This window comes from Nelusetta ayraudi, unplaced genomic scaffold, assembly GCF_046127955.1.
Source record: "Nelusetta ayraudi isolate G7.1 ecotype Tasmania unplaced genomic scaffold, CSIRO-AGI_Nayr_v1 ptg000061l, whole genome shotgun sequence".
NCBI classification, from domain to species: Eukaryota; Metazoa; Chordata; class Actinopteri; order Tetraodontiformes; family Monacanthidae; genus Nelusetta; species Nelusetta ayraudi.
In genome coordinates this window covers 248084-265000 of record NW_027466111.1, presented here as the reverse complement: position 1 = coordinate 265000, position 16917 = coordinate 248084, and the positions used below count along the sequence as shown (strand labels likewise).

The 16917-nt window shown below is 45.9% G+C and overlaps 2 protein-coding genes across 3 annotated transcripts in view; both read left to right on the top strand.

Annotated features, from left to right (window-relative positions):
- Nucleotides 1-224: 224 nt before the first annotated feature.
- Nucleotides 225-16917, top strand: part of mta2 (metastasis associated 1 family, member 2) — a 19673-nt gene continuing 2980 nt past the window's right edge. Inside the window, exons 1-17 of the mRNA XM_076040433.1 lie at nucleotides 225-799; nucleotides 6625-6692; nucleotides 7729-7822; nucleotides 8711-8828; nucleotides 8943-9006; nucleotides 9131-9248; nucleotides 9343-9445; nucleotides 10819-10918; nucleotides 11076-11264; nucleotides 11963-12037; nucleotides 12155-12213; nucleotides 12309-12409; nucleotides 13072-13211; nucleotides 13975-14203; nucleotides 15699-15788; nucleotides 15915-16033; nucleotides 16740-16882. Of these exons, the coding sequence (XP_075896548.1) occupies nucleotides 772-799; nucleotides 6625-6692; nucleotides 7729-7822; nucleotides 8711-8828; nucleotides 8943-9006; nucleotides 9131-9248; nucleotides 9343-9445; nucleotides 10819-10918; nucleotides 11076-11264; nucleotides 11963-12037; nucleotides 12155-12213; nucleotides 12309-12409; nucleotides 13072-13211; nucleotides 13975-14203; nucleotides 15699-15788; nucleotides 15915-16033; nucleotides 16740-16882 (1838 nt within the window). The 5' untranslated portion in view covers nucleotides 225-771. The remainder of the gene's footprint in view (nucleotides 800-6624; nucleotides 6693-7728; nucleotides 7823-8710; nucleotides 8829-8942; nucleotides 9007-9130; nucleotides 9249-9342; nucleotides 9446-10818; nucleotides 10919-11075; nucleotides 11265-11962; nucleotides 12038-12154; nucleotides 12214-12308; nucleotides 12410-13071; nucleotides 13212-13974; nucleotides 14204-15698; nucleotides 15789-15914; nucleotides 16034-16739; nucleotides 16883-16917) is intronic.
- Nucleotides 11832-16917, top strand: part of alox12 (arachidonate 12-lipoxygenase) — a 23372-nt gene continuing 18286 nt past the window's right edge. For both annotated transcript variants that reach the window (XM_076040432.1, XM_076040431.1), the window contains exon 1: nucleotides 11832-11835. The gene's annotated coding sequence lies outside the window, so the exon portion shown is untranslated. The remainder of the gene's footprint in view (nucleotides 11836-16917) is intronic.

Sequence of the window (16917 nt, the reverse complement as noted above, 5' to 3'; positions counted from 1 at the left end):
ATATGTATATATATATATATATGCTATGATTGCTTGCTTACCTAAAAATTCCTCCTTGTCTTTCATCAAGGTTTGGTTTCGTTCATTGAAGCACAAGTTTACCCGCTGGATGCCGGAGAAGGCCGACAATAGCCGACATTCTCCGAAAGCGGACGAGTTGCCGACGAGACGAGGAGGACCAGAGGACCAATGTGTGTGTGTGTGTGGGGGGGTAATAATGTCTTCTCTGTCTGCGTGTGCGCGCACGCACGGGAGCGTGCCCGCGCCCGCGCCGAACTGAGCGGAGGGAGGTGAAGAAGAGGAGGATGAAGCTGAGAGCGCAGGATGATGGGAGGAAGAGTGGAGTAAGGCAAGGCTAGCCCCGGCTGTTGTTGTGAATGAGTGAGGAAGAAGAAGGGGAAGAGGAAGAGGAAGACGAAGGTCGCTCGTCCGAGAGAGAGAGAGAGCGCGAGGGGGGAAACTGTTGGGAAGAAACGGAGTCGGAATATTTTCGAAGAAACTCACCAACATTACGAACGGAAAGTTTCAACTTTTTTTTTTTTTTTTTTTTTTTTTTTTTTACCCGCCACGGTGACCGACCGACCGGCGGTGGTGGTGGTGGCGGAGGAGGAGGGGGGCGGCCCGGCTTTGTTTCGCGGCGGTCTACGATAAATGAAGGAATAAAAAAAGAGCGAAGAACCGCCGCCGACCTCTCCTACCCTTATCCTTGACTGCTGCTGCTGGCTTTTTGTGTGTGTGTGTGTCTGTGTGTGTGTGAAAGGTTACGAGAGAATGGCGGCCAACATGTACCGAGTGGGAGGTAAGAAACACAAACGCTCTACATTTTAAAAGACACCCACCGCCCCTCCGCTCCCCCCCTCCCTCCTTCCTTCAAACAACGTGATTGTTCGTTTCTATAGCACGGTGGCTAAGCTAACTAGCCGCTAGCCGCTTCATTTAGCCGCTAACTAAACTCACGCTAGCTCCTGTAATAGTAGCTCCTGGTAACCTCGGTCGCACTTTCTGCATAGATTGCCGACCAGTCTATTTAAACGCTATGTATTAAATAAAAAAACAACAACAACCACGCAGATAATCACGGCGGGAAGTTAACATCCTTTACGGGAGTTGACTAACTGTGTTAACCGGGCAAAAACGCAGCGTAATTTTCGAGGATATAAAATGCAAACTTTTCCCCCAACACACCGCTTTCCTCCTCCACCAAAACACCGCCGCTGTAGCCGCGCTGCGCTGCTCACAGGCGGGCTGCCGGCTGCGTCGGCTCGCTGGTAGTTTATCGGCTAAGATTACGTGATTTCTCACAGTTTATGACGTGGGAGTTCGAACATATATATCAGCAACATTGTTCTCATTAAATTGTCAGTCCGCTGTAGCTTTTACGTTGCTAACCTCCCAAGTTGCAACAACAACGTTCAGCGATTTTTTTTTAAATTTATTTTATTTATTTGTTATTATTTATTTATTTATTTATTCTTTTGCGAGGGACGTTTTGTCCGAGCAGCTTGTTGAAGCCTCGTCGATGCGCAGGGTTAAAACGCATCAGAGCCTCCGCCATGTCACTGTACATGCGACGGCGGAGCAGTTAGCACCGGTGGCTAATCTCTCCACGGCTACGGTTTGATATCCGCTGTGCTACTAACATGCTGGGAATCCTTTCGACTTAACGGTTTAAACTGCTGTTCGCGGCGGTGTTATTCCGGATACTCTATTGCGTTTGCTGAAGGGTGGAAAAAATACACAGTATTATTACAGGCAATTTGACCGTGTTAGCGCCCGTAACAATGAGATGTACAAAGAGACGCATCCATCCCATAGCACCGTGTTCATGAGGGAGCGAAACTAAAGTTGTGAGTTTCTAATTGAATACAGAGATGGGGGGAAAAATGTATTATTATTATTTTCGCCAGTTTCTGCAGTTAGTATTTTGCGAGACTTTCTAATGGTGGCGTAAACGAAGCGCTGCACACATCTGTAACATCAGGTCCTTTCGGATTTCTTTGTATTTACTTTTGCATTATATATATTCATGTCTTTTTTTTTTGCAATGCATTAAAAGGTGTTGCGACGATTATGGTTTTATAAGTCACATTTAAACACTCAACCCACTTAGTCATTTATCTGCACTTCTACCTGCCTTGTTGCACGCAAAGAAAAACAGAAACATTTTTTTAACACGTTTGCATATACTTCTTATTGTTTGTTTGTTCCTTTGGTGTCAAACACTGTAAAGCTTACAGCAGGCCAGATGTCCAGTTACTGTGAGGTCGCACCTAAGTTGTTCTGCTGTTTGAAACACTGGACGTATATTTCCCAGTTTTGCACTCTTATAGTGTAGTAGGAATCATTCTCCATTGATGTCCAGAAAACAACACATTTGGCTGTGTACAGTCTCATTGCAAAAGCCCGCAGTTCAATGTTCACGTATTTGGGGTAAAAAGACAAACGGAAGTCGGCTGTTTCAGAGAGGGAACCCGACTCCTGGGTGGAGGTGTGTGGAAGTCGGGGTTGCATCCACAGCAGGAACGTTCTGCGATGCCACACCAGTAGAAAATAAAATGAAAGAGTCGCATGTGATGCCGTCAGTAGTGAACCACCTAATAATCTGTTCTGAGTGTCAAATGTGAGGGGGGAAAAAATGGGTGAAATATTTAAAACTTGTCAATCACTTCTGTAGTCAATGAAATAACATCCCAACTATACACGTAATTGATGGTCCTGTGTTCATTTTGTATTCTAAATCTCATACGTGAATTTCCGGCTAAACCTAGAACCCATCCACATCCTTCCATCCATCAGTCTTCTATACCCGCTTATTCCAATTGAGGGTCACGGGGGTCTGCTGGAGCCTCTCCCAGCTGTCTTAGGGCGAAGGCAGGGTGGCACCCTGGACAAGTGGCCAGTTCATTGCAGGGCCACATAGAGACAAACAACCATTCACACTCGCATGCACACCTACGGACAATTTAGAATGTTCAATTGACCTCACATGCATGTTTTTGGAGTGTGGGAGGAAGCCGGAGAACCGGGAGAGAACCCACGCAGACACAGGGAGAACATGCAGACTCCACACAGAAAGGTCCCTGGCCGGGGCCCCAGAATCGAACCCACGACCTTCTTGCTGTGAGGCGGCAGCGCTAACTACTGCGCCACCGTGTCGCCACCCGTCCACATTTACATCAAAAATTCCATTTAATTGTTCTTGCATACCGACTGAAAAGTGCCATAATTATTACATTTTGAGGCCAAATAAATGGAAAAAGAGTCAACATGGCGATGCAGTGGTCAGTGCTGGTGCCTGTCAGCAAGAAGGTTGTGGGTTCCATCCCCAAAGCCTTGTTCTTGTGTGGAGTTTGCATGTTCTCCCACAGTCCAGAAACACATGCACGTGAGGCGAATTGGGAACACTAAAGTGTGTGTGTGTGTGTGTGTGTGTGTGTGTGTGTGTGTGTGTGTGTGTGTGTGTGTGTGTGTTTATCCCCAAGGAAAATCAGTTTCTCAGCTGCACAATCAGTCATCAGCAATGAATTCATAGAAAGTGCATAGAGACTCAAAGAATAATAATTAGCAGCAACATGCCCTCCAATATAAGTCATCACAGCCTAGTAGTATATCATAGTTTAGTGGCCAGTAAACTAGGGCCGCACCGCAATCATATTAATCTGAACAGCGCAAGATCCAAATCAAGTGCGTACATAGAAAATCTGTTTTCAAGCGTTTGCACCGGCGCTCGTAGCATCAAACCAGTCAAGACTTTCAAAATGTCACATTTGAAACAAAAGAAGCTCGCAATGACATGCAAACATTCGCACTCATCAATGAAACAATACGCATCGAATCATCACAAATTACAAAGTGCATCCTGGCAGCTTGTTTTGTCTTCCTGCACTCTGGATAAAAAGCTTGTGCTCTCTTGTTTTCACGGTGCTTTTCTGGTGTTCTGGTGATAACATTTGTGGTGTTGTGCGTCGCAACGCAGCATCTTCTCTCGTCATTGCTAACGGCTCTGCAGACGTTGCCGTCTTGTGCTTTCTAGTGTTTTCTCCTAGCCACAGTGCAGCTAAAATGCAAACCTGCTCGCTGGCTGCAACCTGTGGGATGGACTTCTTGAATAGAATGGAACAGTTCACAGGCGGATGGAAAATGTATTTCTGAATTGGAAACGAGTTAACTGCATGATATTGTCAATTGACAATGCAACTTATTATTTCCACAAGAGCTGAGTGGAGCCGGCTGCTCCCACAGCTTCATAAGTTATGACACAAATGAATTGGCATAGTATATTGTTGAAAGAGACAGAGAGAATTGTGCTGCCTTTCAAATTAAAAAAATTATCAAAGGAGGAAATAATGTCAAAGTTTTTTAAAAAATTGTTCTTTTTGTTAGTCGAAGTTTTGAGGTAGGCCCATGGATGTATTATATAAGAACTGGATACTAGACTGGCAATATGGCTGCACTTATTTATTTATTTATTTATTTATTTATTACAGTGGTCACTAGAGGTACTGCAGCCCAAAAAAAACCTATACGGCCCAAAAAGCACTGCCACCCCCATAGACCACAATACAAGAAGAAGTGCTTGTGAAACGGCTGACAGGATGACCTTTGACCTCATAGCACATCTTTCTATTGCAGAGGTTGAAGTCATTGTCTTTCTATCTTTAAAAAAAACAAACAAAAAAAAAAACAAACTTTAAAGGCCAGAAAATCAGCAGACGAGTTTTTATGTTTGCAGTGCTGCTGTGTCTCAGCTTCTTCTGATTGGCTGGTGTGTCCTGATGCATTATGGGAGTTCTGGAGGAATGATGGGAAGTCCTACATGCTCTATGGGGGCTGCATGTAGTGTGGAAGGCAGAAACAACTTAATTGAAGTGAATGGGACCATCATATTGGCAACCCCATTGTTGTTGTTACTCTTCTTCTCAGACATTGGTGATGATAAGTGTTGTAACTTGCGCTATTCAGCAATTGATCATTTGCAAAAAAATAATGTTTGCAAAAGAGTGGAAGAGTCAAGAAAAGAATCTGAAGCATTATCATTGTGCCTCCCTGCGTATTAGTGCCAGTTCTTCCGGCAGCAGCAGTGACACCTGCTGGCTGTGCAAGTACTGGCGCTCACTGGCTGTATGCAAGAACGTTCATTTGCTCTGCAATAAGGACAGTGAGTCTTCACCTCGGATTGAATGTCCTCTCGGTTCACACTGCTCCACTGCTTCTATTCTGTCTTGATATTTTCAAACTATTAAAAAGTATAATCATTTCCTTCAGAATATCTTTGGCTGAGACTGCTGAGATGCTCACTTTGATGTGGTGTGAAATGAAATGAAGCGGTAGTGAAAGCTTGCCGTTCATAGTATGGCTGAAGGGTAAATGGCATTTGCGATGATATCGCGATAGGACAGCGCAAGATTTTCTAACCGCAAAGACTGCGATTTGATTGGCGGGAGTTCCGCTCACGTGACTTTGCGAGCGGCACGAAGCAAAGCAAAGCAGGCAATGGGAGGAGTCGATGCTGCGACGCGCGAGGAAAAGAAGCTCTTCCTGGTTGCCACCACCTGGTGGCCGTCGTTTAGCAAAACGGTGTCGGGAGCGAACTACCGAAGCACCAAGGAGCACAGCAGTGGGAGTTGTGTTCGCTGGCAGTGAACCGCTGCCTCGTAACTTCGCACCTGATAGCGTTTTTTTACACCGCTAGCGTGTTAGCATGGTTTGAATGAAGCCGTCGCTGTTTTGTGCTTTGTGTGGACTGAAACAAAATCATTCTGAGCTCGATTAAAATGTCTGGCAAAAAACAAAACAGAAACGCTGGTAGATAAATAAAGGCTCTTTAATATTAGTTCATGCAAAAATACATGAGCAAAAGATAAAAAATAATAGCAAATTAAATCGCAATCGCAATATTGAGAGGGGGGGGGAATCGCAATTCGATTATTTTCCATAATAGTTCAGTCCGAGTTCATAGCAACATGATTCATGCGGGGAGGCACTGAGTGAGGAGTGAGTTGATAAGTGTTGGTCGTGTATTTCAGTACTTACAGTATTCATACCCAATATGCACAAAAAAATTCCGCTGAATTTTGGTGGACAGTGGAACTGCCACCACGGCGGATGAGTTCAGCGTCCGTATCGCTGCCGCCGCCGGCACCGCCCCAATCCGTCTGTCAACTCCACTCGACCCCCGACTCGTGAAAAAGACTCTGAGATGCTTGAACTCCTCCTCCACCCCGGCCATGAGCTCCGCTTGTCCCCAGCCGGGGATCACAGCCTCAGATTTGGATTCGGGTTAGGGTCATCGTACTCGTTTGCAAAGCGCCCCAGTGAGAGCTGCAGGTCTGTGCACGACCCGGCTGCACCTGGGAATTCTGTCCGTACACCACCAGGAACAGAACTGTTGATTCAAAATGCTAAAATTCCCAAAAAATGTTATTGTATTTTGAATTAATGTCATGATATTGGATTATGGTTTTGAGTTTCAGTCTGATTTTTTTTTTTTTTTTTTTTAGCCGCTTCTTTGTGTTGATAAAACAATCTTTAGCGTACTCACTGTGTATTTTATGAGGCAGGTGCCAATATTGACATTTCTCTAGAAAAACAACATATGTCTCATGTTTATCTTCTTTTTTTCAGATTATGTGTACTTTGAGAACTCGTCAAGTAACCCCTACCTTATCCGCAGAATAGAAGAACTCAACAAGGTTGGTCATCATTATTTCTCTCTCTCTCTCTCTCTCTCTCTCGCTCTCTCTCTCTTTCTCCCTAATGGCTGTGTCTCAATTCAGTGTCTGCATCCTTCCAAGGCTGCATTTGAAGGCCAGTTGCGTCCTAGCACTGCGTGAAGGCTCCTCCCAATTCCCAAAAGTCCGAAGGACACTCCAAATGCACCCTCTAAATGCTCCCTACTGTTAGCCCATTCCAAGGCTGCACCGCTACTATCCTTTGCGTCCTTCTGTATCCCAGGATGCTTTGCAGCACCTGGGATACAGGAGTCGGCTGAAATTAGCGCCATCTACTGGCAAAGACACCACGTATAAATTTAAGTATTGAAGTTTCACATCAAATATTCAGTTTTTAACGCAGGGTTTTTACTGATTTGAACATCCAACGCCATCGTTAAATGGTGAACCAGTGGTTAGCTTGATGCTATGAAAACGTCACTTCCGGGGTTGGCCAGCAGGAGGGAACGGCGGTGACGCAACCAGGAAATACGCCCAAGGCTAGACCGTCCTGTGTGGTTACCAGGGAGGTGGGGTTTGGTTGTGTTTGGTTTGCTCTGTGATTACTTGTAAAAAAAAAATATTCCGTCCCCTCCTCCGTCCAATCACAGGTCACAGGTCAGTGAACTGGTGAAAAAAGTCTTTCCATGACACTTTTGCAATATTCCTCTACATGGATCCGTGTGAAAAACCTCCTCATGAGAGCATCAAAACCTTTCAGCCCTGTTTGAGAGGTTCTTCCAAGTTTCGCTGTTTCCATCCCCAGTTTCTTTTATTGCCATATTTAGGTTTTGCACAATTGGAAACGCAACTAAGTGACACAGGGAGAACATAGAACCTCCGCACAACCCACAACCTTTCTCGCTGTGAGGCGATGCCGTCGACCACTGCACCACTGCGTCGCCCCATCATTATGTCATTGTCAAAACTTTGATTGATTGTCGATGTCTGTGTGTATTTGCCATCCCGGAATTTCTCTCACGCTTACTCGTACTTGCGTCGACTTGTGCGTTCACAGACAGCCAATGGAAATGTGGAGGCGAAGGTGGTGTGTCTCTTCAGGAGACGAGACATCTCAGGAAACCTCAACACCCTCGCAGACAGCAACGCAAGTGAGTAACGAAGCCAAAGACAAATCCCCCCTCTTCTTTTTCTTTTTTTTTTTTTTTTTGTTTTTTCACCAGTCGAGAGCAGGTGCAAAATGACTTCACTTTGAGTTTCCCACTTGGCTGGACAACACAAAGCAGCTCCAGTGTGTTGAGGTTGGAAGCAGAGGAAGAGCCTGTGTCCTCTATCCCACCGTACACACAACACTACGTTCTGTCTCTCCTTTTTCTGCGTCTTCCTTATCTCACCACCATGTCAGAATGATCTAGTACAGGCATAGGCAAACTACGGCCCGGGGGCCATGTGCGGCCCGGCCCGTTATGCTTTTTAATCCGGCCCACCGAACTTGAAGGAACTTGAAGGAATGATGGTCAGCAAGGCCCAAAATAGCGCTATTTCATACATTTTTTGTGTGTTTTCAGAGTCATTTCAATAAAGAGCTGAATACTGTTGGGCTTCAAAGACTCTGACGTATTGGAGCTTTGCTTTGGTCCTTTTTCATTTGACATTATAAAGATACATGATGTGTTGTCTACATATTCCTCATACATATTTATAGGCCCCTCCGTCAAAAAGTAGAACCCATTGTGGCCCACCAGACAAAAAGTTTGGAAAGTTTGTCCCACCCACCCCGCCCTGTGTAAACGGGGCCTCAGGCTGCTGGCTATGTGGCTCCTTGTATATATTGGCAATGTAGATTATTGGGAGGATGAAACATCAGCAAGTGGTGGGGAATCCTCCTCACAGTTGGGCAACACTGCTGAAATGGTTTGTGCCAACTGCTGGAGATGTCAAGTGTAAAACACAGTGACCCAGCCACTCTAGGAATTACAGTTCTTACATTTATCTGTTCTTGTCTGGGTTTTTTTTTCTTTTTTTTCTTTTGCCAACAGGGGAATTTGAGGAGGAGTCAAAGCAGCCGGCACTGGGTGAACAGCAGAAGCACCAGCTCAAGCACAGAGAGCTCTTCCTGTCTCGACAGTTCGAGTCTCTACCCGCTACTCACATACGGTACGTTGACCGGCAGCAGCCGCTCGAGATGAATCTGACACCCCCCCCAACCACCACCTTGATATGACCTTTTATACACCAAACTGCAAATCTATAACTGAATTTTCTCCACAGGGGGAAATGTAATGTCACCCTCCTCAATGAAACAGATGTCTTGGCAGGCTACCTTGATAAAGAGGTGAGTCACCCGCTGCCATTTATCACACACATTGTTTTGCTGTCTTTCCAGATGTGATACACTTGCGTTAAAGCTAAATTTTGACTTTTAAGAGGCCGACACCTTCTGCTTTCTTCTCCCCCAGGATTGTTTCTTCTACTCGTTGGTGTTTGACCCCGTGCAGAAGACTCTGCTGGCTGACCAGGGTGAGATTCGCGTGGGCTCCAAGTACCAGGCAGAGATTCCCGACAAGCTGGCTGAGGGTGAGCGACGGAAATTCACTAAGCCGCTCCCACGCTCGGTTATTGTAAAGTAGCAGAACCTGGACGGAGGTCAAGCGTTTCCTTCCTCCACCAGGTGAAGCAGACACCCGGGTCCAAGAGAAGCTGGAGACCAAAGTGTGGGATCCCAACAACCAGCTGAAAGACCCTCAGATTGACCAGTTCCTGGTGGTGGCAAGGTAACGCTCCCACTTCATAGTTCATCATTATTGTCAAACTCACTTACAACCAGGGCTGAAGGATAAATGGCATTAGCGACGATATCGCGATAGGACAAAACAAGATTTTCTAACCGCAAAGACTGCGATTTGATTGGCGGGAGTTCCGGTCATGTGACTTTGCGAGTGGCACGAAGCAAAGCAAAGCAAAGCAGGCAGTGGGAGGTGATAGCGGTTTTAACGCCGCTTGCGTGTTAGCATGGGTTGAATGAAGCCGTCGCTGTTTTGTGCTTTGTGTGGACTGAAACAAAATCATTCTGAGCTCGATTAAAATGTCTGGCAAAAAACAAAACAATTCAATTATTCAATAATAATAATTCAATTATTTTCCGTAATCGTTGAGCCCTAGCGACAACGACAGCATGGCATTGTCAAAAAAAATACATGAAATGAAAGCAACTTTGCTTCTCTTCTATTGATCCACGCACACACACACACACACACACACACACACACATATATATGTGTATATATATGGTGGTGTTTCCACCACCACACACACACAAATATATACGCGTGTGTATATTTATGTTTTATGGATACGTACTGTGTATATATTTATATATTATGACGATACATATATGTATACATGTATACATGCATGTGTATTAAAAAAAAACTGCTCAGCAAACATTGCGACACGTCACGTCTGTAAAGAGAAGACTTGTGACTGATGGTGCTCGTCAGTGGAGATCAGATTAGAAGCTTATCAGTGTTTAACATGTCCGAACGTTGCTTTTTATCAGGCAGTAGAGGCTGACAGATTACAGAACATTTAGAAATTCTTCCGATCCAGCGTGTAAAAAATGTGACATCTAGTGGTCATATTTTAGATTGCATCATCATGTCATCACTTTGTGTCTGCATGTGTTAAAATATCCCAGTGGATTTTAGAGACTGCGATGAATCATTTGTTGTTAGCTTTTGATTTATTTGAGGACAACGTGAGCCTCCAGTCCTAAAATGTGAAAGCAACCTCAAGGCTGGTTTGTCCCTCCCAGGCTGCCTTACAAACAAGACAGTGTAAGATGGTGACCTACAGTGAGCATTCCATGGCCGGGAAAGCCACACTAGTTAGATTTTACAGCAATCAAACTCTTACATAAATGTATCTCATCAGTGTAACGTTAAGCTTTTACAACAGAATTCTATTCTAGGGGTTTATTCTGCCAGTCAATCTTCTGTTTGTTTTAATGTATGGCCTGAAAATTTTAAAATTAAAAAGAAAAAGAAAAAACATGAAAACGTATTTTGTTCATTATGAATTTGTCCAAACCTGCAGCAGCGTTTTCCATCTCACTGACGTCCGTGGTGTCACCCTGCTTGTGTTGCAGGGCCGTGGGGACGTTTGCTCGAGCGCTGGACTGCAGCAGCTCCATCCGCCAGCCCAGCCTCCACATGAGCGCTGCTGCTGCCTCCAGAGACATCACGCTGGTGTGTGTGTGTGTGTGTGTGTGTGTGTGTGTGTGTGTGTGTGTGTGTGTGTGTGTGTGTGTGTGTGTGTGTGTGTGTGTGTGTGTGTGTGTGTGTGTGTGTGTGTTGCTGCTGGTACTGCTGCTGCTGCTGACAGTCCCTGTGTTTCCACCACCAGTTCCACGCCATGGACACCTTGCAGAAGAACAGCTATGACCTGGCCCAGGCCATGTCCAGCCTGGTGCCCCAGGGCGGGCCGGTGCTGTGCCGGGATGAGATGGAGGAGTGGAGCGCCTCCGAGGCCATGCTGTTCGAGGAGGCCCTGGAGAAGTACGGCAAAGACTTCAACGACATCCGCCAAGACTTTGTGAGTTCCGCGTTCTTCTTCTGACTGTGAGCTAAAGTGCAGCTGCTGCATCGCACAGCTGCTGCCGGCCAAGTCGGTGCAGTCGACTCTCTTCCTCTGTTCGAGTTCAGACTGCAAACTCAAGGTGGCGTTCTCGCTCTCACTGCGTCGTTACGTTTTAGTTTATTTTATGAATTATTATTGCTTATTATTTCATTGTGGGTAGATTTTATCCGTTGTTGTATTCCTATCATCTTTGTCAATCAGCTGCATTTCCATGACCCCTAGAATTCTTCATGGAAAGACTTTTTTTTTTTACCATTGACACGTCAGCGGACGTGATGTACGAGGTCACGTGACCTGTTCACTGACCAGTGAAAATGGCGCTTTATGATTGGACGCAGGAGGAGATGGAATTTTTTTTTTTTTACAAGTAATCAAAGAGAAAAATATAACGAGCAACAAACGTAAACGCAATCCTGATAAATCTCGAGATTTTACCAGAATTACGGCTTTTGTGTAATTAGAAATATTGCTTTTATTTTGTGAAAAACTGTGATGAACACAGCTACTGAGTGTCGAGAAAGGATCAAATTTATTACTATTATTATGATGATGATGATGGAAGATGATGATGATGGAAGATGATGATGATGAAGATGATGATGATGTCCTGCACTCAGTCGACTCAGTTCCATTGGTTTTCTTCTCCCTCTCAGCTGCCATGGAAGTCTTTAGCCAGCGTGGTCCAGTTTTACTACATGTGGAAGACTACGGACCGCTACATTCAGCAGGTGGGTTTTTTTTTTTTCATCGTCCGCAGAAATCACCGAATATCACTCGGTGGTATTCTGCACAGTGCAATGTTTCATATTTCCTTCAATTCCTCCACGTTTTCTCTCCAACGGCAGAAGCGACTGAAGGCAGCAGAGGCAGACAGCAAGCTGAAGCAGGTGTACATCCCCACCTAGTAAGCAGCCCCCTTGTACACTCTGGTGCACTACTTCGCTGTTGTTGTCCGGGCTTGAAGTGAAACACCCAGCGTGCGTTTCTCTCCTCTTGCAGCACTAAACCCAACCCAAACCAGATCATGGTACCAGGCAGTAAACCTGGTATGAACGGGGCCGCAGGCTTCCAGAAGGGACTCAGCTGTGAGAGTTGCCACAGTAAGTACACACACACACACACAGGAGGCTTGAGGGGAAAATAAAAGGCGGGAAACGCTGCAGTTTCAGTCAGAGGAAAGACGCGGTACTGCAACACGGAGACACGCAGAGTTCAGTCTGAGCTTCTGAATTTGATCCGGCTGTTACAGCATTAAGTAGTCAACGGTTAACAATCCTACTCTTCATAACACGTAAATATCTTGCCTTTCCTTTTTTACTCTATAAATATTTCTATTTTATTTTCATCTCTTTATTTCTTTTTAATGAACATAATTTTCCTTCTCTTTTGCACTACATTGTGTTGCTGTAAGGATGCAGATTGCCCCAGTGTGGGATTGATGAAGGCGTTCCATTCTAATCCAATGAACGTGTGGAAAGAAATACTTGTATGCATGCATAAAATGTAGCGTATTGATCTGCATATTAAATCCTCCATTGCTTAAAAAATAAAAGAATAAGCCGTCGCCTCCAACAGTATCGCACTCGCTGCATTTGCCTTGTTTAAATATTCTCTCACGATTACGAAAATATTGAAATATTAACAGCGAAAAAAATCTGAACTGGTTTCCGACAGACAGCTGTTGTTGAACAGAACAAGTAGCAACCGTCCATCGGCTTCTGGGCCTTCTGCTAAAGCTGAGTTCTCCTCTGGCCCACCACAGCAGCTCAGTCTCAGCAGTGGTACGCCTGGGGACCGCCCAACATGCAGTGTCGACTGTGCGCCTCCTGCTGGAACTACTGGAAGAAGTACGGCGGCCTGAAGACCCCCACCCAGCTGGAGGGCGCTGCTCGAACCGGCTCTGTGAGTCAGAGCCACTCCACTCCCACACCCGGGCCTCCTGCACGAACCACTTAGCTTTGCACTGACTGGCATAGGAGGGCATCTCTTATATGACATGGGTGGATGGAGGGATGGGTAATCAGATAGATAGGCAATCAGATATGGATAGATAGATAGATAGATAGATAGATGGGTAGATAAATAGGTAATTGGATAGATAGATCGGTAATCAGATAGATGGATAGATAGATAATCAGATAGGTAATCGGATACATAGGTAGGCAGGTAGGTAATCAGATTTATTGATAGATAGATAGATAGGTAATCGGATGAATGATAGATTGGTAATCAGATATGGATAGGATATACAGATGGGTAGATAAATAGGTAATTGGATGGATAGATAGATAATCACATAGGTAATCAGATACATAGGTAGGCAGGTAGGTAGGTAGGTAATCAGATTTATAGATAGATAGATGGATGCATAGATGGATGGATGGATAGGTAATCAGATGGATGGATACTTTATTTCTCCACCAGTGGGGAAAATCACATGTTCCAGTGGCAGCCATAGCTAAATATTCCGCTACAATTAGATGAGTTTAACGAATTGAATTAAAAAGAAACATAAACGGTCGAGGTGCAGCAGTAAAGTTAGTGTGTTGTGCCATTCAGACTATTGATCAGTGTCAGCGATCATCTCCCGTCTGTTGTGTGGAGCACAGAGCGAGACAATCCCCCCCCCCCCAGTGTCTAATGTTTTTCCTCCCCCGTCACACAGGAGACGGGGCCGCGCGGTCACATGACGCGGCAGGAGGTGCAGGGCATGTCGCCGTTCACCCGCAACGAAGGCCGAGCCAAGCTGCTGGCCAAGAACCGCCAGACCTTCATCCTGCAGACCACCAAGCTGACCCGCATCGCCCGCCGCGTCTGCGAGGACATCCTGCAGCCGCGGCGGGCCGCCCGCCGCCCCTACGCCTCCATCAACGCCAACGCCGTCAAGGCCGAGTGTACGTACCGTCGCACCGGCCCACTGCAGCGCCCTCCTCTGGAGCACTCGGGCCATGACAACAGCTGCGTTTCCATCACCCCGAGAATTGCGCCCCAAACCCAAATATGGCAACAAAACCCTGGCGATGGAAACGGCAGCACTTGGAAAAACCTCTCAGTTAAGGCGTTGAGGCTCTCATCAGGTGGTTTTTCCAGACGTATCCAGATACAGGTGCTACCCAGAACAGTAGAATATCCAGAAAAGTTTGTAGTATTTCTACAATTCAACTTAAAAGGTGAATGTGACATATTATATAAAGGAATAATATGCAAATCGATGTATTTCAAGTTTTTATTTCTTTGCATTTGGCTGATCAGGCCTTGCAGCTTAAAAAAAAACAACTCAAATTCAAAATCTCAGAAAATTAGAATATTACATGAAGTCAAATCTTTATGAAAATCTTAATCAGCAAAGTGACAACAAGGAAGTGCTTGAGAGGTTTTCAATTTGCGTGGAATGGCTCAATAGAATGTGTTGCTTTCATCTTTGATGTTAAATTGGCAAAATAAAACAACTTCTACTGGATATTCTCATCTTTTGGGCGGCACCTGTAGAGGGACATCGCAAAAGTGTCATGGAAACACTTTAATCATCGCATTTACACGTCAGCGGACGTGACGTCACGTGAACACTTGACTGACTTGTGCAAAAAAAGATGCGTTATGATTGGCAGGAGGAGAGAAAAATATAACGAGCATTCTTGACAGCAAACGACATGGAAGTGCAGGTTCACGGCAGATGTTTTTGTGCCTCCCTCCTCCTCACAGTGGGGCCTCACTGGAATTACGGCTCACGCACTTCACACCATTCAATGGAAACACCTGCAAATCGCAATTGCACTGTGTGGTCATTTTAGAAGTGTAGCTTTTATTCTGCGGAAAACTGTCATGGAAACGCAGCTGGATTCACTTTTTTATTGCGCAAGTAGAACAACACAGTGACAGGGACAGACATTAACAAACAGCAACGTGTGTGTGTGTGTGTGTGTGTGTGTGTGTGTGTGTGTGTGTGTGTGTGTGTGTGTGTGTGTGTGTGTGTGTGTGTGTGTTGTAAATATAGCATTATTAACATGTATTATTAAATACTACTAAAGTGATCAGACAGAGGAAACAGTAAATACAAAACAAGAACAATGAAGACAGGAGGAGGGTGGGGGGGGCAATAATAACGGGGAGTTCATGACAGAAGATAACAGTAAAAAAAAAGAATGTAAAGTTGATTTATAAAAAAAATTTTTGTGCACAAAATAATTGAAAGAATTATAGTGTCAGTACTTTTAATAAGAGGGGGGTGGGGTAGGGGGTGTAGGTCTTCTTCTTGACTCACGTCCTATCTCAAACAACCTGTCTGCTTTTTCTTTTTTAAAACCTCTTCAAAGTTCCTCGTTTGAAGACCTGGTACGGCAGATCTGGTGTTTTAACGGTGTTTGCTGTGTGTTGGCTGTGCACCCTCAGGTATGATCCGGCTGCCCAAGGCCACTAAAGCTCCTCTGAAAAGCAAACTGATTCCTCGGCAGTCGCTGGCCGTCATCGTGAAGGATCTAGGTGAGAAGAAGAAGAAGAAGAAGAAGCAGCAGCAGGCGGCCAGAAAGCTCCGCTCTGCTCAGCGCTCCAGCGTCAGAGTGTTTCACGTCGTCTTCTGTCTCTCTCTCTCCGTCGCTCCCCTTGCAGCCATCGCGGCGCCGCTCAAACTCAAAGCGTCCCGCGGACCCCCGACGCCCATCAACAGGAACCAGGCCAGCCAGCCGCGAGTGGGCCAGAGCCTGCTGGGAAAGAGGGCCTTTGAGAGCGTCAGTAGTAGCACCACACGGCCACAGGGGGGCCACACACACACTGTCACTGTGTCTCCGTTCAGGGTCTGCATCCTTCCAAGGCTGCATTTGAAGGCCAGTTAGTTCCTAGCACTGCGCGAAGGCTCCTCCCACTTCCCAGAAGTCCTTAGGACGCTCCAAATGCGTACTGGGAATGCGTCCTACTGTTAGCCCATTCCAAGGCTGCACCGCTACTGTCCTTCACCTCCTTCTGTATCCCAGACTCCCAGGATGCTTTGCAGCAGCACGCAAAGCATCCTGGCATCCTGGGAAGTCGGCTGAAATTAGCGCCATCTACTGGCAAAGACACAACATATAAATTTAGATATTGAAATATTCATCAAATATTCGGTTTTTAACGCAGGGTTTTTACTGATTTGAACATCCAACGCCATCGTTAGATGGAGAACCAATGGTTAGCTTGATGCTATGAAAACGTCACTTCCGGGGTTGGCCAGCAGGAGGGAACGGCGGTGACGCAACCAGGAAATACGTCGAAGGCTAGACCTCCCCTGGGGTTACCGGGGAGGCGGGGTTTGGTTGGTTCTTCTTCCTTCAGACGGAGGACGCTTCCTTCCAAGGATGCAGACCCTGGATTGAGACACAGCCTGTGTGATCGTTGCTGTTTGACAAAACCTCTTCCTCACGTGTTCCCTCCCTCTGCTGCTGTGCTGCTGGTGTGCAGGCGACGGGCGCGCCTTTCCCAGCCAATGGGAGGCCGTACACCTCCGGCATGAGGACCACCTCTCAGTCGGTCATCAAGCGTCAGAAGGTCAGCCAGGGGGAGGCTCCCAACCCCGTGGTGTTTGTGGCCACCAAGGACACCAGGTGAGTGTGCATGTGTAGGAGGAGCCACTCTCCAT